This window comes from Macaca thibetana, chromosome 6 (assembly GCF_024542745.1).
Source record: "Macaca thibetana thibetana isolate TM-01 chromosome 6, ASM2454274v1, whole genome shotgun sequence".
Taxonomy (NCBI): domain Eukaryota; kingdom Metazoa; phylum Chordata; class Mammalia; order Primates; family Cercopithecidae; genus Macaca; species Macaca thibetana.
The window spans coordinates 87,022,086-87,047,549 of NC_065583.1; the positions used below are offsets into that span (position 1 = coordinate 87,022,086).

At 33.8% G+C, this 25,464-nt stretch overlaps 1 protein-coding gene across 10 annotated transcripts in view; it reads left to right on the forward strand.

Annotated features, from left to right (window-relative positions):
* KIAA0825 (KIAA0825 ortholog) overlaps positions 1-25,464 on the forward strand; it is a 475,219-nt gene that overhangs the window by 124,802 nt on the left and 324,953 nt on the right. For 9 of the 10 annotated variants that reach the window (XM_050794274.1, XM_050794275.1, XM_050794277.1 and 6 more), the window contains 7 exons: positions 2,704-2,865; positions 10,589-10,683; positions 14,283-14,510; positions 16,058-16,323; positions 17,687-17,837; positions 22,445-22,635; positions 24,925-25,107. In XM_050794274.1, the coding sequence (XP_050650231.1) occupies positions 2,704-2,865; positions 10,589-10,683; positions 14,283-14,510; positions 16,058-16,323; positions 17,687-17,837; positions 22,445-22,635; positions 24,925-25,107 (1,276 nt within the window). The remainder of the gene's footprint in view (positions 1-2,703; positions 2,866-10,588; positions 10,684-14,282; positions 14,511-16,057; positions 16,324-17,686; positions 17,838-22,444; positions 22,636-24,924; positions 25,108-25,464) is intronic. The other variant, XM_050794276.1, reaches the window with a different exon arrangement.

The window sequence follows — 25,464 nt, forward strand, 5'->3', positions numbered from 1 at the left end:
GGAGAAACTCTTTCCTGATTTTGTTAACAACGAAGAGTTTAAGGGACAAAGAAACATGTGCTTAGGTAGATAGAAATCATGAGTTAAGGTGTGATGATTAGGACACTAGTCCTATGAGATACTGTGAGGTAAAATAAGTCAAATAAGTTTGGGAAATGCTACTTCATCCTTTGTGTTTAATTTTGCTTTAATTGGCCTTTCACAAAATGAATTTATCACAGAATTATTTTCCCCATAAATTAAGAACCCGTACAATACCCCTTGGGAGAACACTGAGCTGATAGTAATAGGAAATAAGGGCTACTAATTAATGGATCGCTACCATAATCATTGGTTCTTTGGGACAAAAAAAGATTAGATTTAGGTCATCTATTTTATTCTGTCCTCCTACATTATTTAGTTATAAAGATTCACTGAATTGAAAGAAGATTTACCTTTCACTATTGTTATATTCCTGGAATACAAGATTATTCTAAATCCAGGTCATGAAAGTAAGACCTCTTCATGTAGAATCCTCAGACCTTGCATAATTGTCAGCAAGTAGCAAGCACTCTTATATAATTTTGACTCTTAAAGATTCTTCTTCGGGTGCTTCTTTGCTTACTTTATAAACATTCATAAGACTTCCAATTTGGAATTGAGCCAGATAAAGGCTTCTTAAATATGCTTAATTTCTAGTGAAGCTATTGAGTGCCCTTTCCTAATAAAGAATTAGGAAGGATTCTTAAAGCCTTTGAAAATTTAGTTTATAAACATTTTAGGTCCAAAAGGAAATTTAAGGTTTAGAAGGTTAAACTATCCACTCATCTACATGAGAAAAGCTTAAGATAAGTCAAATAGACCAAATGGTACCAACTAAATAAAACATAATATATTTATTCTGTTTTCATTTGGGGGCATAATATTTCTGGCAAAGCCTTAGTTGTATATTCTGCCTGTACATACTTGTATTCTCTAGTATGCCTATAGAAGAACAGTAGATGCGAGTTAGATTTTCATGTATATTGGGCTAATGTCAACTTAGAGACGAAACAGAGTTTTTGTATTTACTTGCAGATTTTTTAAAACCTTATTACTGTTTCAGAACAGTACTAAATTTTACAGTCTAAGTTGGTAGACAGCTCTTTCTCATATTACCGGCAAAGAGACCGTGACATTTTTGGTCCTCAGTGAAAGACTGTTATAGGAGTACAAGTTTGATGCTAACATTTTAAAGTTTCACTGAAGTGAAGTGGATTAGCCATAAAATTGTTAGAGTTCTGGAATCTTCCTTCTACATCCATGTGATGAAGGTAATCTTTTTTTCCCATGGAATTGCCAGACCCTATACAGTTTTTGAATAGCACTTGTATTTTGTCTCCGAAGGCATTTTGTGCTAAGTTTGTAGGTTTACAAATTTTCCAATTTATAATTAAGCTTCAAGCTATTTCTTAAATATGTTGTAAGAAAAGGCATTAATAAAGAAAGGATTCTTTTAAATCCTTTAAAACTTGGTCAAAAAGACCATTTAGTGATGTAATCTAAAATGAAAGCAACAAATTGGAGTTAAGAACACGAAATAAGTGAATTATTCTCCATACTCTTAAAGAGTATAAAGGGATTTTACTATCATGTTAAAATGATAGTATGACTTTACTAGTAGCATAATTATAAGAGGGCAAAAAAAAAAATCCTTTAAGTTGTATTATTCTTATGCAAATAATAGATATCACAATTATTTAGACAGAAGTTATTTTTAAACATGACTTTGTGAATTATGTAGTCTATATTCAATAGCTACCTTAATCTGCTTTTTTTTAATGATAGGAGCAACACTTATAAGGTCTTAAAGAGCGTATCTTTAATACAGTGTTTTGTAATATGTTTATTTTAATTTCAGACTTACAAAAAGGTTGCCAGGATAATACAAAGAATTCCTTTACATTCAAATTTCCCAAATGTTAATATCTGACCACATTTCGACTTTTGCTTTCTCTCTCTCTCCTTCTTTGAAAAATTTTATTTTTTCTTGAACTGAAAATAGTCTGCAGACACTCTTACGTATTTCAGTGTGTATTTCCTAAAAACAAAGACATTCTCTTGCAAAACCACAATACAGCTATATAAATTGGGAAGTTTAAGTCATATAGTAATAGCATTGGATAGTAGACTTCAGTCAGATTTCACCAAATTATCCCACGAATGTCTTTTATATCCAAAAATGCTGATTATGTATTAATTTCAGTTTTACTTAATGTCTATTTAGACTCCTTTAGACTAAGTCATTTCCTGGCTTTTGTACTTCCTCACATGGCACTTTTGAAAAGTGCAGACCAGTTATTTTGTAGACTGTCCCTCAATTTGGGTTTGTGTAATATTTCCTTGTCATTAGGTTTAAGTTATATGCCAGACTAAAAAAAAAAAAAAAAAGCAGAATTGCATAAGATGTGATTTTACAAGAAATCAAATTTCTATTTATAACTCTGAGAATCAATCTAATTATTTAATTGCTATATTTGCCTCAAACAGAATATTCATCTCCAGCTTCCCAGAAGAAAAGATACTCCTAGGAGATTTTATATGTATTTCTTAATGAACTAACTTGGTTTAGTTATGGAGGAACTTGTTAGTTTTTAGATGGTTTATGGAATCACACAGATCGTTCTAATATTTACTAAGAAGATAAATAAAAGGTATGACAGTCTTGATCTTTTCTTTTCACAGTTACTCCTGAATGCCCACAGAAAGGAAGAAACTTCTCTCTCCCTTTAGACAAAGTCGAATTCTTATCGCAGCTCATAAAATCCTTTATGAAACTGGAAAAAGGTGTTCAAGAATTGTTTGAAGAAATACTTTTATCACTCAAGATAACCAGAAATACTTCAGGTAATATCCTCTTTTGTTTAAATTTGTAAATCTATAATTTCTCTGTGTTTTTGCTTCCTGCTGCTTTGAATGAAAACGATTACTTGAAAAAAAAACACGTGAAAGAATTCTTAATAAGCATTCAGTATAATGCACACCATGCATTATATATAAAAATGCACACATTTTTATCCTTCGTGCTTGGCAAGTTTCTTAATTCTAACTGACAAAGCATCATACGTCACTTCTGGATGATTTTTAGCTAAAATTAGATCAATTTTTCTTTTCAAAGAAACAACTAGCATTTGGAAAGAATAAGCAGACTGGGTGGTCTAGTATCTTTTCTTTTGCTCCTAGGACCCAGATGATCTTGAGCAGAACAGTTAGTCTCCTTAGACATGAATTTTCTCATCTTCAAAATAATGATATAGGGCTACATTAATTTTCTCTTTGTTTTCTTTCAGGATTAGATGCTTCAGATTTCAATATGTTATAATGTTATGTAGGGTTGTGAGAATTAAATGACAGTGAAAATAAAATACCTAAGGGAATGTCTAGTATATCATAAATGCTCAATAAATGTGAGTTGTTAAAATAGTAATTATGATTATGGAATATGTTGTTTTTAGTCTTAACAAAAATCCCTTTGAAAGAAGCCATGCCATGTGTACGGAATAATATTAACATTAAAGGTAAAATTCAAAGGCATAATGGATGAAGTGTCTTCTCTGTTATCATATCTATATTTATAAAAATTTTCATTTTCCTCAGGATGAAATATACAAAGTTCTCCTTTACATGATGCCATATGCCATTCTAGGGAGTGTAAATATATATATTTGCTGCATCTGCAAAAAAAAGTGAAGGAAGCAAGTGATTAACAATTAGTCTGAAAAATTTAATACCCAAAACCGATCTCTTGGTAAAATTATTGTCACTCAACATGTTTACTCTTGTATTCCTTTACTTACTTTGCCCATGTAAATAATGTCAGAAAAGTTATAGGGTTGGAAATTTTGTTTTACATTAAGCATAGTTTACTGGCCTTCTTTGTTTCGGGTGAAATTTAGGTAACACTGTTGTATTATAAAATAAATAACATAGATTACTTTTTCAAAGTTGGAGATAATTTGAAGAAAAAATAAAAATGGACTATAGATTTCTGAAGCCAACCCCCCCCAAAAAAAAAACCAAGGGGAAAATAATAAAAATACAAGTCAGAAAATATGAGTATTAATTAAAATAGAGAATGAAAAAGTAGATTTCATTAGGAGAGAATGTGACCCTTAAAACATCTTTTAGATAGAGTTTGACTGTGAGGTCAAACAGAGATCTGAATAGAGAAATATGATATCCTCATTATTGACTGACATATTAGTTCCTGGAACAGTTGACATTGGAGTTGGTGCTCATCCACTATGCCTGGCTAAGATTTATCATCTGTCATCTATATCTCTAACAGATCTTTTCTGAGGTATGGATCAAGAAACAGAATGAACTTCAAAACATCTAGGCTTCTCCCCATTTTGAATGATCTTGTATTAGTCCTAGGCTAGACCCTTGGGAATTAAATCAGTTTTGTGAACTTTATTCTTCTTAAAGTCAGCATAAATTCAAAATTAGAATTGTGTTAGGAGGTATTATAAAGATATAACACTGAAATGGCCAAGAATTGAAGCACAGATTTAGCATGCTGATTTTAGAGAAAAGAACAATTTTGAAAACGGTGATTCAACTCCATTAGATTAATATCAGGCAATGTGGAAACTTGCAAATGCTGGATGTTTGAGAGCAATGGTTACCATTCTTGAATAAAGTCAACAGAGCAAATATGTCATTTGTCACAATATACTGTTGTAAATATGCCATCTTATAAGCAGTAAGGCGGATAAAAGCAACTTCAATATCGTGTTAATAATAGTGGACTATGTGAACACATTTGTGGATTATCAAACACAGGATGTAGAAGGAATTTCAAGGGGCAAGTATAAGAAGTGTCTAAGTACTAGAACGTCTCCTTGTGATATATGTAGTCTTCTTTGTTGAAATTCATATTTTTTTGGTCGCAAAGCCAAGATTGATTTAATCTGACACAGCTTTATGTAAATGGATTCCTGAGAAGAATGATCTTGAGGGAAATTGTCAAGAAAAATCTTAAATGTTTTATTCAGTGTATCCAAGTTAATCAATTCTTATCAAAAGCACTGGTTTCTTAAATCAGGAAGGAAAAGACTCCTTGAAATGGATGATTAAGGAAGCCAACTATATCTTAACTATTGGGTATTTCCCAATAGTTTTGCTTAGAAATCTTGTAAGGAAGAGAATGGGGCGGGGGGGAAAGAGCGGAAGTCATTTGGTTTCCTGTGTGTTTATTTTGATTGGAGCATATTTTGCTAATAAAGATCTTGGAAAGAGTTGCCTATGATGTCTATGTAACCCAAACATATGAACAGATGAAAAGTGAGTTTTTTTTTCATTGTGCACATTTTTAAAAAATGTCCAGACACTTAACATCACATAGAGAAACTATAAAAATGATTAACCAAATATTTTACTTTTTACTTTGATGTTTACTATTATGTTGTAGACTTAGCCAAATTGGCTGTTCTCTCACTAATTTGATTGTAGACAAGAGATTTTGTAGAGATACAATAAATATTTTCTGAGAAAGAAAAGATATTTTGTCATTATTTGCTTTTGTTTGGTCATGATTTGATGGTTTTCTATTTTTGTCACTTCAAAAAATGATAGGACATTATTTGACTGCTGTGGTGCCTTACTGTATTTGGTGATGATATCTTATGGTGTGGCTGTGGATTTGATTTATGGGGCATTTCTAATGCTTCTGTGGAATAAAGTTGTTCTTTGGGCAATTCCTCAATTTTTCCAAAGGTGGCATCTGAGATTTATCTAAACCAGGAGGCTTCTTGGCCCTCATTTTTCTTTAGCCCCAGCAATGACAAAGAGCAATGGCTGCTTCAATTGGATGTAAGAAGAACACTTAGGGTTTGTCTCAGAAGAATCAAAGATTTCAGATCTTCTGAAAGATTGTTTGTACTCTTAGGGGGTCTTAAGAGGGGTCAAATGGCTTCTAAGAGTTCCTTAGCTAGATGGTTAAGGGATTGTATTAGGGAGGCGTATGTAGTTAAGGTAAAGAGGCTCCTAGGGTTTGTAAAGCTCATTACACTAGGACTTTAGCTGTTTCTTGGGCAGAGAGGTCGAAGGCTTCCACATTGGAAATTTGCAAGGTGGCCACCTGGGTTTCTCTTCATACTTTTTCATGGTATTATCTCTTGGATGTAGTCTCTTCTACAGATTCAGCTTTTGGTGGGAGGTTGCTTGTGAGCCAGAAAAAGAACAGTGAAGAAAAGAAAGACTTGTAGTTCCCACTTAGAGCTGCCAACAAGGCAAGTTGCTTTGTAGTGCACACAATGGGAACCTATGAAGACCAATTTGGGTGTGAAAGTGGATGTCACAGGGAAGTACTGCCAACCTCTACTCTCTGTGAAAGAAAGCGGCAGTGTAGAAACTAACCAGAAGTGTAAAATGAACCACAGAGAACTCTGTAGGGGAAGCTGTTGAGCAGCTGGCATTCTTGTGACCCTCTGCACTCTTCTGAGGTTCTTAATCTAGGCATGCTTTTAAAGAAACCAGTATTGACTGCATGCAAATAACTATATTTTACAGTGATGAGCCGAATGTGGGCTACCTTCTCTAGACAATGATAATAAGTATATAGATTTTAAATACATTTTTAAAATATATGAAACAATTCATCAAATGTTTAGAGTTCATAGAGTTTTACATTGCCAAATTTCAAAATTGACCATTTTGAATTCCAAACAAATGTAAAAATGCCACAATTTGTTAAATCCAGAAGATATCATATTAGTGTAGATCCCATGTTAGTAATCCTACCTAAAGATGATAACTTTTGCTTCCCTGTACAGAATTAAGTTTTTTTAAAACCATTTTAATTTGGGGCAGGGGGATTATATTTTAAAGGCTATCATAATTGCTTGATAATTCATTTTCTATATCTTACCATAGAATTGCTCACCAGCAAGAGAAGTCTGGAAAGTTTCTTTTTTTCCTTAGTCATCTTGAATATAGGCAGATGGTTTGTATAAACATCTGAGCACATTACTTTGAGTGAATAAACATAATGTATTTGGAAGTGAAATGATAAAAACAAGATAATTAACTTTTTCTGTAAGTCTTAAACTCTAGCTACACAATAGCAGACAGTTACTTCCAGAAACAGATCTCCAAAGCTTATATTTCAATCTAGTATTATTTTTCCGGAGTAAATACCTTTTACATGAGCTATCTATAGAAAAGTAAAGTGACGTTAAGAATCCAACTGTTGTCCCTTCTTGTCATTAACAACTTGATCTTTATTATTTTTTCTTTTTTAAAAAACAGAACTTTTGAATGGGATGAAAGAGTAACTACTTCATATATATTGCCATGTTAAAAATAACTCAAAATCTTATCATACTATGTAAATGTACTCTTTTATAACAATTTAGAAAATGTAGAAACACCTCGTTATTTCTACTAGAGGAATAGTTTTCCATTGGTGCATAATTTAAGCAGTATTCATTGATGGACAGTTAGGATTTTTTTCCCTCTTCATTTGCTACCACAAAACATGATATGGCAAATTTCCTTAACTATTTCTTATATGTACACAACTATATCTGGATGGTAAATTTCAAAAGTAGAATTGCTAAATAAATAGGCATGATCATAAAGAGGATGAAAAGATAAGCCATGAACTAAGAAAAAACTATTTGCAAAACACATATATGATAAAGAACTTGTATCCAAAGTATACAAAGAACTCTTAAAATTCAACAAGAAAACAAACGACCCAATTTAATAATCATAAAAGATCTGAACAGACACCTCACCAAAGAGGATATACAGATGGCAAATAAGCATATGAAAAGATGCTCAACATCATGTCATTAGGAAAATGCAAATTAAAACAAGATGACACTACACACCTATTAGAATGGCTAAAATCCAAAACACGTACAACACCAAATTCTGGCAAGGATGTAGAACAACTCTCATTCATTGCTGTTAGGAATGCAAAATGGTACAGGCTCTTTTGAAGACAGTTTGGCAGTATCTTACAAAGCTAAACATAGTTTTACCATACAATCCAGCAATTGCACTCATAGGGATTTATCCAAATGAGTTGAAAACTTACGTCCGTATAAAAACCTGCACAGTAATGTTTATAGCAGCTTTATTCCTAACTGCCAAAACTTGGAAGCAGCTAAAATGTTCTTCATTAGGTAAATGTATAAACAAACTGTGGTATATCAATACAATGAAATACTATTCATCGATAAAAAGAAATGAGATGTCAAGCCATGAAAAGACATGGAGGAACCTTAAATGCATATCACTAAGCAAAAGAAGCCAATGTGAAAAGGCTACATACGGTATGATTCCAACTATATCACATTTTGAAAAAGGCAAAACTATAAAGACAGTAAGCAGATTAGTGGGTACCAGGGTGAGGGTATGGGAAGGAGGGATGGATAAATGGTGTAAAGGGGATTTATAAAGCATGGAAACTATTCTGTGTGACAGAGTAATGGGGGGTACATGACATTATACATTTGGCAAAACCCATAGAATTGCACAACACAAAGAGTGAACTATAATGTAAACTGTGGACTTAGTTAATAATATTTTTACATTTGTTCATCAGCTGTCACAAATATACCGTATATTGCAAGATGTTAACAGTAAAGGAAACTGAGGGCAGGGAGGAAGTATATGAGAACTTTCTGTACTTTCTGCTCAATTTTTTTGTAAACTGAAAACTTCGCTAAAAAATAAACTATTAATTTTCAGAAAGTGGACATTTTGAGAAAGATTGGCAAGTCAGCTTGTCATATCTACTTTGACAGTTGATGGTATTTTTGTTGTGCAGACTTACTTTATGGTTTCTGCATTTTGTGTCCTGAAAGGTCTTCTCTATGTGGATCTTTTTTAAAAAAATTCCATATTTTCTTTTAATGGGCTTATAGTTTCATTTTTCTTTATTTAAAATTTTTTGACTAATCTGGATTTTATTTCAATTAGAAGTGATCCTTATTTGTAACACCGTCTTTTTGAAAATACATCATAAAATGCAAGCCATAAAAAAGCATTTTAAGTTAAATGGTATAACACTGTTTGAGTCTAAAACTTTCTCTATGTTGTGATGTGTCTTGAGAAATGGAACAGAATTCTTAAACTGCAGTCCATGGGCCCATTGGATTAATTAATGAGATTTACAAGAGGGCCTGGGAATCCCCAATAGTGTGTGTGTGTCTGTGTGTCTGTGTGTGTGTGTGTGTGTAATGCACATGTGCCTGCCATACAGTCATATTATGCATTTTTGCATGCAGTGTTCTGTCACTTTAATCATGTTCTAAGAGTGTTCATTAATCCAAAGATGATTAAGAAATACCAGAGTTGATGAAAACTTTTCCTCAGAATATATAAACTCTGATAAAATTTCCCAAAATAATGATGTTAGTGCCAACCAAATGGATTTTTTACCTTTAATACACTTTATGCACAAGATGGTTGAAATTAACATCAGAACAAAACGCTTTTATTTCATCAATTGTACTCCTTAGAAATCAATGACAATTAAGTTCATAGAACCACATTTAGGAAAAGAAAACATGCATCTACTAGATGACTCTATTGGTCAAAGTCCCTACTGATAAAGTCAGTTAGATTTTGAAATTTGCTTTGCCCAGGCATAAAGAAATTGATTCTTGGTAAATCGTGGGGAAAAAAAAGAAAAGTTAGATCATAACATAGAATTCATCATCATATACCATGTCTAAGCCAAAAAAAGGGTAAACATTAAATTATTCATATTGAATCAAATTATCATTAATCTAATCTTAATGCAAAAGTAGAAAGATTTATTTTTGGAGTAGTTATTTATTACATTTTTATAGATCAAATTTTTTTCCCCATAGAAAAGAGTTGCTTAATTGTAAAAAAAGAGTTTCTTAATTGTAAAAAACAAAAGTTGTGGAAATATTTCCATTTTTGGAGCTAGGAATTTTTTTTCTTTTCTTTTGAGACGGAGTCTCGCTCTGTCGCCCAGGTTGGGGTGCAGTGGCCGGATCTCAGCTCACTGCAAGCTCCGCCTCGCTAGGGATTATTTTATGCCTGTCTCAGAGTTTGTGTTTTTTAAATGAATCATTGATATGCTTAAGGGTATAATTTTTCTTGTTATGCTGATGTTCATCTATGTATTTTTCTTCTTTGTTTGAAGTTAACATGCTAGGAAATACCAACAGTTTTAAAATGTAGTACTTTAGAATTAACTTTTTAAATGAACAAGGAAATAATATTTATTTTGTCCTCTTACATTATCAACATGAAAATAAATTAATGACAAAAATATTTATTTTGAAGATTATATGTTTATGTACATCAAACAGGAATGTAATTGGGATGTAGATTTCATCAAGTTGTATATGGGAAAAGGACTCTATCTATTTTGATTCTATCATTATTGTAATGGTGACATCAGCCTGCATCTTTCTGACTGTATTCTCTATATATTGTTATTTGTGGATGTGTATATGTATGTATGTACTGTGGATAGAGCTTTTCTACCAATTAATATTTACCTGAATTTATAAATCACATCTAATATGCCTGTTAAACAATATATATTAGTGTGTTTGTTTTCTTTTCTATTGCTTAGGAATGTTGGAGAAATCCAATAGAGAACTTGTAATAGAAAAACCTAGAGCAAACGAAACCAATATTCCTTCAGAGCAATTGCTACCAGGAAAAGAGGTAAGTGAAGGAAAAAAAAAGTGTTTTATAATTCACATATAAAATCATCATCAGATGCCTGTGAATCCATTATGAAGCAAAATGTCTTGAGTTTTACCCTTTGCTACAAAAAATAATTTTTCAATTTTGGATTGAAAATTGGCATATAAATTTTCGATGAAAATTCAATTTAGTGGGGATGCTGTCTTCTTGTAAAATCTATTCCATGGGAGGAATAGAGAGATGGAAGTCAAGAGATCTTTTGTTCTTATCCTGACTCAGAGTCTGCACTTAGAGGATGTAGGCTATAGATAATTGTTGAAACGTGAGCAAATGGAGATTAAAAAGGAAAAGGAAACAATCATCTGAACTGGCCTCATATTTATGATCCCCATCCTGTGATTGTTCCCAAAACCTGTTTTCTTTGCTCTGCTCTAGATTGCAGAGAATTACACATTCCAGGCCCCTTTGCTTTCAGATTCTGGGATGGGTTAGTCAATTAAAGGCATTGATGAAAGACCTCATGGAAGGCATTGACGGAGGGTAGGAGTTGCAGAGAAACCGGAGCGTTTCTTCTCCTCTCTCTGTCTTAAGGAGCATTTCTGATAATGGCTGCGACACCTTTATATCCACCCTGAGCCCTGCTCCTACCATGCAGCCTGCCCTGCATGACTTCAGTTCCACCTGGCAGGTCTGCTTGGGCTTTAGCTTCGACTGGTAGCCAGGAGCTACTCTCCCATAACTTAGTCCCTTTTCTTCATTCCTCCAGCCCTAGGGGTGGTTGTGGCCTCCTGCTCTATTAATATCTGGCCTGCTTCACAGTCCATGTTTGACTTCTCAAATCTTCCATCATGTAGGTAACCAAAACCCTACATTAAAATTCTTCCTTTTGAAAAATCTTGAGTGGTTTCTGTTTTTCAAATGGACCCTTACTGATACACTAGGTAAATATTTAAAGAGACAAAACAACATATAGTTTTAACAGTTTTGGCCTATAAAGCAAGAGAAATAATTGGGAAAATCCTAAGTTATATATTATACTTTAACCAAAAATCAAAATCAGTACTAAGAAATTAGCAGTAAATAATAGAAATAGAGATTCAACAGATTATCTACTTTTTGCATAGAAGAGAAAACCATGTGATTCTCTTTTTTCTTGGAACAACTAGTAAGTGTTCTCTAGTCTAAGTGGAATATGTATGATGCCAAATATTAGATGAGAAGAGTAGAAGTAAGCAAACTATATTTCATAAGAACAAATAAACTATTGGAGGTTTGAATAAGTAAAGGTTTTCAGTTTTCTTTTTTCTTTTTTTCTTCTTGAGACATAGTATCATTCTGTCACCTATGCTGGAGTGAAGTGGCACAATCTCAGCTCACTGCAATCTCTGCCTCCCAAGTTCAAGTGATTCTCTTGTCTCACTCTCCCAAGTAGCTGGGATTACAGGCGCCCACAACAACGCCCAGCTAATTTTTTATATTTTCAGTAGAGATAAGGTTTCATCATGTTGGCCAGGTTGGTCTCGAACTCCTGACCTCAGGTGATCTGCCTGCCTCGGCCTCCCAAAGTGCTGGGATTATAGTCGTGAGCCATCATGCCCGGCTTCAGTTTTCTTTTTAAGAGCAGCTGTTAATATACTTGTTTTTCTATATTTTGAAAAGAGAATTCAGATAGGCCAACATATTATAATTACATATACATTATCATGAGCAAAGGTAACTTTTACTGCACAAACAATTTTTAAAAATTTAATGCAGCCATGACAATTAATAACATTTCCACCAGGACATATTTGCTTGAATGAATAAATGAATGACTTTAGTAAATAGACATGCCGTGATGGGGAAAACAAAAATCAGACATTTTTTGTTTGAATTTTCATGGAGGTAGTTTTATTTTTACATTTTTTTCATAAATGTGTCCCAAGGAATTACTGTTATAGCACAGGGCTATACCTATGCCACTTCCAAGTTCTCTTATAAGAAAGAAGATTGTATCAGTTGAGTAGATTCAATTTTTGATTAATTTTTTTTTTTTTGAGATGGAGTCTCACTCTGTCGCCCAGGCTGGAGTGCAGTGGCATGATCTCGGCTCACTGCAACCTCCACCTCCCAGGTTCAAGCGATTTTCCTGTCTCAGCCTCCCAAGTAGCTGGGACTACAGGCGCCCGCCACCACGCCTGGCTAATTTTTGTATTTTTAGTAGAGATGGGGTATCACCGTGTTAGCCAGAATGGTCTCCATCTCCTGACTGCAAGTGATCTGCTTGCCTCAGCCTCCCAAAGTGCTGGGATTACTGGCATAAGCCACCATGCCTGGCCCATTTTTGATGAATTTTATGCAAATATAAGATAAGAGAGATGTGTTTTAGGCCCTCTGATGCTTGAGATCCAAATAATCTTCAGAAAGTTCCATTACAATTCAGTTATGAGTGTAATGAGAACAAGAGCCATGTTTCTGATTAGAGTCATGGAATCATACAATTTTAGCTCTGAAAAAGGAATCACCTTTGTTACTTTGTACAGTATGTGTCAGAAAAAATTATTGCTGAATAGGTTGTATATATAAGAAAATTAGGCTTATGATCATAATTTTAGTAATTTTAAAATAAAAGGGACCATACAAATCATACAATTTGACTCTCTTGTTTTTCTACCAAAAAAACCCCTGAGATCAAGAAAAATAAGTGATTCAGTCAGGGACATGGAGCTCAGGGTTTTCTGAAGTTGGGGTAGGTGGCACATTACTATAAACAGAGTTACATTAAAATAAGGAAAGTTTAATTTTAAGCATAGGTTCAGCCTACTACCCATAATGCTTTTGAACTTTAGAGAATGCTAGGAGACCTGGAGGAAATATACATTCATAAATATATTGCCTTATGAGTCATAGACCAAAGCAAAAAAGAAAACATCAACCCCTCAACTGTACCTCAACCGCTTCTACTCCCTTCCAAGTACCCCCCACCAGCACAACAGAACAGTGTAGATTCTTTTAATTCTTCATTCTTGGAACAAAAGTAGTGCTGCTTATGACTTTGCAGCTGGAGAGACTAAAATTCTGAGCAAGTAAAAATCTAGAAAGTGCAGTGGTGTGTTTTCTCTGAAAAATTTATTTCTTATTGCTATTTTTTGGCTTGTCTGGAGTTCTATGAGTGAAAAAGAAATAAAAGGTTGAATATTAAATGCCGTCTTATGTTGCAATACTTGTTAACAATAAACTATAAAAAAGACTATAAAAATCTAATTTAGACTTTATTAAATATATTGAATTTAAAGGTTGTTTTATGTGATAAATAGTAACTGTAGCTTTCTGTTCTTGTAAAGATGGCTTTATTGAACTATATTTAAGAGATTAAATTTTTTAAAAAGTTTTTTATTAAATCCACTGATGAATTAAAATGAAATGTCAGTATATTACTGTGTGTAAAGAATGCACATGTTTTTGTATATTGCTTTATTCACTAGGTAATATTTTTTATGTTGTAAGAATGGCTTTTACAGTATATCAAAGAATACATTCAACATGTTGAATGAAAGTAATAATTTTATATCTATAACAATAGAAACATTTGTTGCTGAGTTAAGATTAACGTGACTTCATATACATTTATATTTCAGGCTACCTTACTAGATTTTGGCTGGAGAAGTGCATTTAAAGAAGTGTCTCTTCCCATGGCGCACTGCATAGTAACTGAAATTGAAGGTTTTTCCACAAAAATTCTCCAACAGGAACAGAATGAAAGGTCTTCAGCTGTGAGCTATGCTATGAACCTTGTAAATGTCCAGCAAGTTTGGCAAGACAGCCATATGTTTCCTGAGGAGGAACAACCAAAGAAAATTGGAAAAGCAAGTATATAAAATCCTTTCAAACTGATGACTGACATGATGGGATTTATTTTAGTATAAAGCATTGCAAAAAGAACCTGTAGATCAAATGGTGGAGTCCCTTGGCAAATACTTGGTACTTGACCCAGTACCAGTTTTCTTCAGTGGTATCCATGGGCCACTGCTGCCTAAAAGGACTTACACCTGATGCTAACTTGTTGCTCCATGAATCTAAGGCAACCAAAAAGGGGCCTCTGTGACTTCATGGGGAGCTGGGAAACCCTGGGAAAACCACCTGTCTTGATTATACGTTTGAATGACTCCAGGAAAATTTAGGAGGTTGAAGGAAGTACTGTCTTTTCTAGCTTTGGGCACTTAAAAAAATCTTCATTAACACCTTAATGAGCTTTTCATCTCATTAGTATCAGTCTTACATCTCCATATGTGCTTTGAAAGTCACAGAACATACTGAGAAAATAGGAGGTAAATACAGTCACTTGGCATTAAGTCCAGAATGAGTTCAGCAACCTGTGATTGGGATATTCCTTTTTTTTTTTTGAGACGGAGTCTCGCTCTGCCGCCCAGGCTGGAGTGCAGTGGTGCGATCCAGGCTCACTGCAAGCTCCGCCTCCCGGGTTCACACCATTCTCCTGCCTCAGCCTCCCGAGTAGCTGGGGCTACAGGTGCCCGCCACCACGCCCAGCTAATTTTTTTTTTTGTATTTTTAGTAGAGATGGGGTTTCACCGTGTTAGCCAGGATGGTCTCTATCTCCTGACCTTGTGATCGGCCCACCTGGGCCTCCCAAGGTGCTGGGATTACAGGCGTAAGCCTCCGCGCCCGGCCTATTGGGATATTCTTAAAAGAATTTTTGAAGATGACCTCCTTATTCTGCCACTTCACCCTAAGGCTCCAAAACAAGGAGTTCCCTAGAGTCCCTAGGGAACTCTGTTGACTGATCTCATGTGGAGACAGGCTTTACTTTTCCATTCATCACACCTCCCTTCTGCCATTAAGAAAGAGAAGATACATAATAAATAGTGAAAGGCTAGACTCATCACTTCTAAAAGTTGCTGACACCCTACCAATAAGAAGATGCTACATGAAACTGTTTCTGATTATTCTAGAGTATTTAAATTACACTGACATTTATATGTAGCATTTAATTTGAAAAAAAAAAAAAAACCCTTTATGGCAATTTAGCAAAAGAAAATTAGAATAAGTTTAAAAAATAATGCAAACGTTAATATCAAGGATACATATTTTCTGAGTACTACTAACTACAGATAAAGGTACTGTCATGTATAGCTGATTCATGAGTTTTTCATAATGTCTGTCTGGTAAGCATAAGGTTTGAAGGTTATATAGAGAGAAGCATTGTTTTGGTATTTCCTTATTTGACATAAAACATTTAACTTTCTACAACTGAGAAATCGATTGTTACAAAGCTGTGTCATTATATTTATGTTTGATGCCAAATTCATTATTTAGGAATTTGGCTCCACTGTCCATAAATTACTTGGTGCTGTCAGAATACAAATAACTCAGTGCCACATTTATTTCTCCCTAGTTTTGTTCTGACATCATGGAAAAACTTGACACCGTGCTTCCACTGGCTCTGGCATGCAGAGATGATTCTTTTCCGGAAATTAGAGCAAACTTGGTGGAGGCCTGTTGTAAAGTGGCAACAGCTGTCCTGCAGAGACTGCAAGAGAGAGCCAAGGAGGTTCCTTCCAAAGCACCCCTGAAAAACCTGCACACATACCTCTCCACGGCAGTGTATGTCTTCCAGCATTTCAAGCGATATGATAATTTGATGAAGGAAATTACTAAAAAGTGAGTGTTGTTTAAATTCAGTTGATGGCCATGTTTGAAGAAACGTGTAATCTTTGGATATCACAGGAATGAAATTTTGGTAATAAGATTTGAGAAAGAGAAAGTAATAATTAACATGGTGAATTATTTTCATTTGTCTTAACTAGGAAATATCAAAAAGGTGGAGCATGGGAGATATTAAACTAGATACGTAGATAGTAAGAAAGGTACTCTCTCTAAAGCCACACTCAAAAGACCCATGCATTTTCTGCACCCTAACCCAGCGCAACTATTTTCTGCATGTTGTTATTACATGAATGAACACACCCTTTTGTTTTGTAAGGTGCATTATACTGACCACACTGAAAAGGAAAAATAAACTTGTTGTCTCATGGAGTGGACTTAGAAAATAAATTCATTGTAATCTATTCTAATGATCAATGTAAACATATTTCAGGACAGCCATTTAGTAATAAAGTACAATATTTGAAGAGGAAGCATCTGGCAGTCTGATTTTCATGTATTTGTAGTCTAAAACTACAGTATGTTTTCTGTATAGAGAGAAAAATGACCACAGGTATTAATTATCACATGGCCTTTCTTGTTGCCCTTACACTGTCTAGATATAACATGGCTGCTTGCAAAAGAAATATGTAGACGTAGCAGTCCTGTGTGACCCCAAGAATCTATTCTATATTCTTTATCCAGCCTTTACAGTCCATTACTTATGAAAGAAAGCAGTGTAATATTCATAGCTAAAGATAAAAGTAGAATAAATTTGGCTTGATGTAGGGTATAACTGATATTTCTTTAATTCTCATAAGTAGTCAGATGTTGTGATTCAGGCTTGAATTTATAAACAAAATGTGCCAGAAATCATTTTATTTAATATTGCTGTAGAATTTTAAAAAACAGTTTATGAGATAATTGATATCTACAAAATTACAATTTTTAAAAATAAAGACTGTGTTTGTGGTACATTTGATAGCTTTATAAAAGTTGGTTCTGACAAGTGCATGTTATTCTCTAGTAATAACAATAACCTAATGTCTAAATAATGCACTGATCTCTAATAATAGGCTTACAAAGAATACTTTCATTTTTGAATGATGTATTGACAATACAGTTTGTCTCAAGTTGAAGTGCATATTTGTAGAACAGCAGATGTACATTTTCAAAGGGCTTGCGAAACAAAGACCAGCCTTTTTTTTTTTTTTTTTTTTTTTTTCCCTTTTTGGAAAGTGAATGTGGATGCAGACTTCAGCATTAAGAGGAAATGAATGATTGATATCTAATAATCAAAACCATTTGTAGTACTGGAGATTGTTATCTCCTACTGCACAGGCCTTAAATCTCTGTCTCTTTGATCATTCTCTCTGAACAGACCCATATTCCTGGTGCCTGTCCAACGATATCAGGAATTCATCAACACTCTACAGTTTCAAGTTACGAACTACTGCGTCAGAGTTTGTGCTACAAGCATTTTACAGGATGCTGAGAGCCACCACTGGGATGACTACAAAGCTTTTTATGAGGTGTGAAGTTAAGTTTACTATCCCTCCTTTTTACACAAATATGTTTTACAGCCTACCTGCTTTCTGGCTAATTAGAAACATGAGCTTGGCATTACTGATACACGAAGACTGTTAGGATAATATTTTTAAAATATTGAATTCATACTTAGGAAAAACACTGTTTTTAAAAACCTGAAATAAATTAGACATCAGAACTCTCCTTCTGCTTAAAAGTAAAAATAACTTAATTTGAGCTGCAATGTTGTGCCGTATAGTCGGAATATAATGGGACACGATGAAAACTCAAAGAGATAACAATGCCAAAATGCTACAACCTTGTATTTTTTCCAAAGGGACCAGTTAGTTATGGATATCCTTGCATTTTTTTTCTTGTTATACATTTCCATATGTGTTTGATAAATACCTTTTATTAAGCAGCTTTATTCTTCGTACTTATTTTTTTCCTTCTCATTGTATGTTCTTATGAGTATGCTTTAAAACCCATCTGAGGCCGGGCGCAGTGCTCACGCCTGTAATCCCAGCACTTTGGGAGGGTGAGGCGGGCGGATCACTTGAGGTCAGGGGTTTGAGACCAGCCTGGCTAACATGGTGAAACCCCATCTCTAGTAAAAACACAAAAAATTAGCTGGGTGTGGTGATACATGCCTGTCTGTAATTACAGCTACTCAGGAGGCTGAGGCAGGAGAATGACTTGAACCCGGGAGGCGGAGGTTGCAATGAGCTGAGATCTAGCCACTGCACTCCAGCCTGGGTGACAGAGCTAGACTCTATCTCAAAAAAAAAAAAAAAAAAAAAAAAGACCCATCTGATCAGTTATAGCTTACCTATTTTCATTTAGCCCATGTTTTGAAATCCCAAATTGAAGCCTAATGATTCCCAGTGCAACCAAACCCAGGATCAATTAAAATTATTCATCATCAAGCTTCATTAGTTTCCCTTCACCTAAATCTCATTGATTATGCACAGACCACAATATTTGAAATTCCTCGAACTTCATTCCAGGGCAGGGTGAAACATTTATAATATCTTAATAAAAGGTAATCAGGGTTTAAAAAATTTTCAACAGCCATGCCCAGTTTCATTAACTTTTCCATTTTACCCTTTCCTCTAGATTGAAGTTTGTGACTTTCATTTTCTTGATTGTCCTAATCACTATAGAGTATTGAGAAAACAGAGTGGAGTTTTATTCAACAGAATCGCTCCTGTCACCTCGCATGCACTGAAGGTTCCTGTGGTTTGATTTATGCCTGAGTTATTATCATAATAAATGTTACTACAACAGAGAGGAGCGGCTAATAAGAAGCTCTCTTAAAGGACTTTCCACTTTTTCTAAGGCCATTTCATCTCTCATTCAGAGGCCCTTCCCAGAGAGTTTTTCTCTTTGCAAGAGCATCCATATAGAGTTTTCCAAACCTGACATACTTCAAACAGTCATGGAAGCAGCGAGCAGAATGAGAAAGAGAAAGTGGTATGGTGCAGCTGGTAGCCTGAGATAAGAATGAAAGTATTGGTCTTCCCCTCTCCTGGCAGCATCATATTTTCCTTATTTGCCTTGAAGTAAACTGAGTGGTTGAAAATGAATCCTACTCATGTTTCAAACTATTTCAATATGTCAGTGTACTACTAATGAGCAATTTTATATGATGTTATACATGAAGGACAGGTATCATCTCACTATATGTTCAACATAGGGGTATTATGTTTCCTCTTATGCAAATTGGGAGCTAGAAGAGTCGTACAGTGTAAATAAGTGGATGCATTGAGAACCTGTTATTGAAGTTACCAAGTATTTTAAAAACCAACAAATTACCATGTAACATGCAGCTCTTAGATCTTATGACAAGGCTTTAGCTTCAAAGACAGAAATAACGAGATAGTTACCCTGTGATTACATGGTACTGTAGCTTCCATATACTTACATGGTCAGTAGTTACAATTTAATTGCAGAGTTAGTGGTGGTTATTTATTCTCAGAAAAATAAAGTGATACTTTTTTTAATGTATCAAAAATAAGAACCTTCTAAAAATAGCACTGATTTTAAACTGTTTTGACAACTGGCGTATCTGACATGGTTTTATCTTGCTTACTGCACCCCTTTCTTCTGCTCTCCTCATTATTCCAACTGATTTGTGAAACAGAATTGGTATGTTTTTGGCAGGCCTGCTTTGAGAGGGAAAAAGATGATATCTGCCTGACTGGGGGTGAAGGGTAGGATAGAGATCTCAAGGGAACCTATCGCCATGTGCAGAGCATAGTAAAGAAATAGTAAAATAATTTACAAGATATGCAGCAATATTTGCTCATGTTTTGTGATAGCAAGTGAGATCTAGATACATTATTTCCATTTTCTAAACTGTCAGCTTGAGAGAGTCAGAGTTCTGTATCTCTCTGATGAGGTGCTGGTCACGATGGCACAGTGGGTGTTCAGATTACATGTTTAAAATTAAGCTTTTAGGGTAGTTGACATCTGTTCAGTTTTAGGAACTTGTGTTTTCCAATAGTCAAAGAATAAAGAATTGTCTGTTCAAAGATAATATTGAGTGGCTTCTATAATAAAGCCCAGCTGCTTGTTTCCTGATATATAATCTAAATAAAAGCTCACATGTGTTTACATTACAGTGGGTCTGCAAAAATAACAGATGTTTACTAGCAGAATACTTTTGAAATGACAACAAATAAGGAAACAGGTCAGAAAAATAAATGAATCACATTTAGTTTAATGAAAACCCTTGCGTACATTGAAGTTGTATGAATTTAAAAAGAATTGTTAGAACAAAGACCTATTTGAAATATTTTAAAGTAAACATGAAGTTTATAATTTAAAAAGTCTTAAAATGAGTATTTTTTTACTTTTAAGAGAAGAAATCTGTGTGCCTAAAGTTACTTTTATTTTCTAATTTATCTCTAAAGGGTAGCTATTGAAGAAATTGGTTTTTCATATTTTGAAGAATATGAGAAATCATTTTGATCATGTTGTAGTAAGAACTCACCCATTTCCGTGGGCAAAGTTAGTGTAAATCATTCATGCTAGTCACTATCAACTGGAGTCAGTTTTGCTTAAATTTACATGCAACACAAAAGGTATAAGAGAATCAGGCATTCAAACTCCTTTCTTAGTTTAAAAAGTATTCATCGAAACACACAACAAAGAAAGCATAAAAAACTATAATTTTGCTGCTTCATCATTAATTTTGTAATTTCTTTTTTCTTAAAAAGTTTAGATGCACACCTTATTAGGAAATCAGAAGCCAGTGGCCAAAGTCCCCTCCAGTTTGAGCTCGACTCTGACATTTTAATGCCCAAGTTTCTTACCCAAAGAATACAAATTCTACTCATTTATAAATGCCATTTGAAAGTCAGTAGATAATGACTATAAATTATTATTGTTTTGATGGCTGCAGAAGATATTAGTAATCAAAGAAACTACCAGAAGAGTAATACATAAAGAAAATACTAATGGGAGTGTCTGCATAAGAAATGATCACTTTTGGTATAAGAGAACAGCAGATTTTTTTTTTTTTTTTTTTTTTTTTACATGACATTTGCCTGACAAATACAGATAGTGGGCAAAGCAGAAATTTTAAGTAAAAGATAATCACTTGGAATATAATAGGAAATTTTACTAGTTTAACTTCTGATATATTAACATAATCAAGATAATGCTTGAAGAATGCGTTCTAATCTTCCTATTTCAAATAATCATTTGATCTGATTTAAAGAAAATGGGGTGAAACTACTGGCATACCTCCCTGAGAGTACGTGTTACCTGATTAATGTTTATAAATCACTTGAGGCCACCCTCTTCTTTCTGCCTGTTCCCCTTGGCCTTGGCCATTGTTAGTTCTTCCTCTGCAGTCAGAAAATTTGGCACACAGAAGAGATCTGTACAGGGGTGGAAAGGAATGAAAATATGACTCTTTAAAAGTACAAGGTGCCATAAAAATACTAAGAAATGATGATAATATGTGCCTAGGCTTTAAAAAATCTTGTAAACTCAGACTATTGTGATATCTGCTTCTAGTATTGTTATTTAAATACCATAGGCAAAATAGCCTAATGTAATGATCTTCGATAGCTACCCATTCCCCTTGGTTTCAAGAATGTTCCTAAGAATGCAGTATGCAAGTTTATTTTTACTCCTGTCACTTCATTATAATGTGAAATCTGAAACATTTATAAAATTACCTCAATGATACTAATAGGCTCAGAAAAATATACCTACTGAAATGATTCAAATAGATTTTAATTTTAGAAGAATCAGTCCACTATCTTAAACAAGCTACCATGGTTTTTCCAGCAACTACAAAGCTAGTTGTTTAAAAATAAATTTTAAACCCTAGGCTAGGTATAGGTAAATCAAGGCTATGCTAGGCTAAATGTTTGTGATCTGGATTTGCACTAGAATGTCTAGTCTCATAATTGAAATAAAACATCTGTTCCTTTGTCAATAAGGATGTTTTACATCTTATCAAAAATCTTTGTTGGTCTTCTAGTGTGTCAAACTCTTTAGCTATTTCCTTTCAGCCTGAACTAATTAGGTTCATAGGAAGCAAACTGACATTTTAGAAGATGTAATTCTATGGTTTAACGTTTGGTGGCTTTGCCAGGGTGAAAGATGTTCCTTCTCGATCCAGATGTGGCATTATTTCTGCTGGGCTCTTCGTTACGATCTCTGGACCATTCTGCCTCCTAAGTTAGCCCAGGAGATTCTAGCAGAAGTGCTGGAGAAATCTTTGGGTCTACTGGCCTCCAGATACACTCGGGCCCACCCCAGCCGCAAAAGAACTCCACAGTTAAGGTAACTGAAGTTCTGAAAAACATTGCTTTTCAAGAAAACTTTTCATTAGTTGGGTATAAAGCAGAATTCTGAATCTCATGACATACTCCTTATATATTTAACATGTTTCTAACATCTGAAAAGAAATCATATTCCATTCTCCTGAGTTATTTAGGTGGAAATATGAAACCTGAATCGAAATAAATTTGTTCTTTTTATTCCTTAAAATTGTCTATAGAATCCACTTGTTTCTAAAAAAATGATTCAAGGTGTCTTATAATCGAGGATATAGATACACAAATGTTAATAAGATAAAAATAGAAAATTAAGGCCCTGAAATTGATACCAAAGCATCCATGCTGTGATGGAGCAGTCAGTTTGACACATTTGATTTTGAACTTCTAGGCAACCAGGGGATTTTAGTTGTTTTTTGTTAACCCTTTAAATATAGAAGCTTATCTTCATTAAGAAAACCTAATTATTTTCTTCCTAATATATTCTAATTATTTTTTCCTTTTATTTTCACTATTTGTTACTAACAGCCAGTTCAACAAAATGTGAAATCACAGAAAATGAGGAGCAACAGTCACTGAGTATTAAATAAGACTGAATTATAGTACAATTCTATGAGTTCTCTAGGCAATGAATGTATGAATTGTGCTTACATCACTACAATGGTCTTGTATGTATATGAAGAAAAGGCTTTTGTTTTGTAAATATTCTGTATAATGTGATTCAGACCTTTTAGGCAGAATAATCTTTTTTCAGATGTATTTTAGGAGGAACCTACGGACATGGGAGTCTTTTTTTTTTTTTTGGCAGGAGGAATCATTTCCTGATCATGTTCTTGTAAAGCGTGCTGCAATTTGAAGGGCATTTAGGTCCTGCTGCAGTGTTTCATAAATATGGTATTTTGCACAGGCTGTTTTGAATTACTGACTAGACTTTTTTAAAAAATTGAACTAAGAATAGATGGAAAATTCCTTTTGAAAGCAAAGAATACCTTCGTTCTTTTCCTTATATAGCATAAATCACTTTTGATTATGAAATGGCAAGTCATTATGTGAAATCAGCTTTACTGTTAGCTCATGAAATAAGTAGAAATGGGTAGTATATTTAATTAATTAACTGTAGAATAGAGACTTTTGGTTTTTATTTTCTGGGTGGTTGCATAAAAATGCCATGCAATGTTAGAATTATTGCTTCTAGTTTTTGTAAGTAAAATATATAAATATTTTTATTTGACTGGCTACTCCTAAACTACCATTATTATGGAAATCAGATTGTGTATGTGTGTTTCTACATATATATTGGATTAGAAATTGTTTATCTAGCAATTAGAAAAAGCATATACAAACTAAAATTAAACCTTTATAAAGACTATTATTGATTCTTTTAATATTCCAGTAGCCTTCAAATGTCACATAACTAAGCCATATATATGATTTACATATGTGTCATATATTATTAATATGTAATATTTATTATATAATAAATTTGAAGCCAAAATGTCATTTTAAAAGATCCTCAAACTTGTATTTTTCTTATCACTTCAAAATTTTCATCTTCTGTTTCTTCAACCCTGAATTTAAAACAAAACAACCAAAAAAAGGAAACTAACTTAGGTCTGTTCAATTTAGTTATGTGCCAAAATAATAATTAAAGAGATCTTTGGGTCCCTATTAAAACTCAAGAAAAATGGAAACAAAGAAATAAGTCTATGAATAAGATAAATAATACAGCATATTTTCCACAAATTTATTTAATATTAAACATTTCTGAAACTATAGGCTTCTCGATTTGAGCTTCGTTTGTCATTTCTTCTTATCTCCCACTTGCTGGGAGAACGTGCTACCAATCTTGTAACTTTTTTTTGACAGTTTGCTCATGAGTGAGGAGAATTGTTCTGCCATGAAATTTTAACCTATCATACACACATATGGAAAATAGCAAATTTTTCTTTTCATCTAGCTTCTCTTTGACTCAGTGTAATTTCCGGGATGATCTCTTGAGTTTCTTGAACAGAATCCTAATAATGTAATATAAACATTTTTTAAAAGCACTCCTAAAACGCTATTACAGAGCTCACCATCCCTAAAGATAATGGTATTGTGGGTCATCTAACACCTAGAAATTCAAAGAGTATCTATCTTTGATACTTTCTATTTGGTTTAGATCTCTGAAGCTCTGGTATCTAACTGAATTCTTCTATTCTTACATATGCTTAGTACAAGAGATATGAATTAAAGTGCCTACCAAGCAGAAACATTATTTTGTTTAACATGATTTTCTCTTCTTTCTTTCCAACAGACTTGATGTCACAACCATTTTGATATGCACTGAGAACATGTTATGGTCCGTTTGTACATCTGTACAGAAACTTTTGAATCCTCATCAGCATACAGATGATAAAATTTTTAAAATTCATACCCATTGTAATAATCTGTTTACAACATTAGTCATTTTGACTTCACCATTAACAGAATTGTATAAGTAAGTATCAAATGTATTTTCCTTTTAGCTATTATGATATATAATAATGTGATTAACAAGTTATTTCCATAACACTTATTGAATTATGTGAAGTTACAAGTAGAAATCTTTAGAAGTGCATTTTTGATACTGTGAACTGGGCCATTTTATAAAACTAACACCAACCAATAGAGTTTCATAATTCTCAATGCAATTCAGTGCCCAAAAATGTGTTATGTCTCTATTGGTCAACCCCATTCAGCTGATAAAGCTCTAATATAATCAGGAACATTTTTAGCTTCACTATTTGGGTTGTTTAAATGATCAAATTATATTGATGGCCTGATAATCACAGTGATTTTTTGATACTTTATGAAA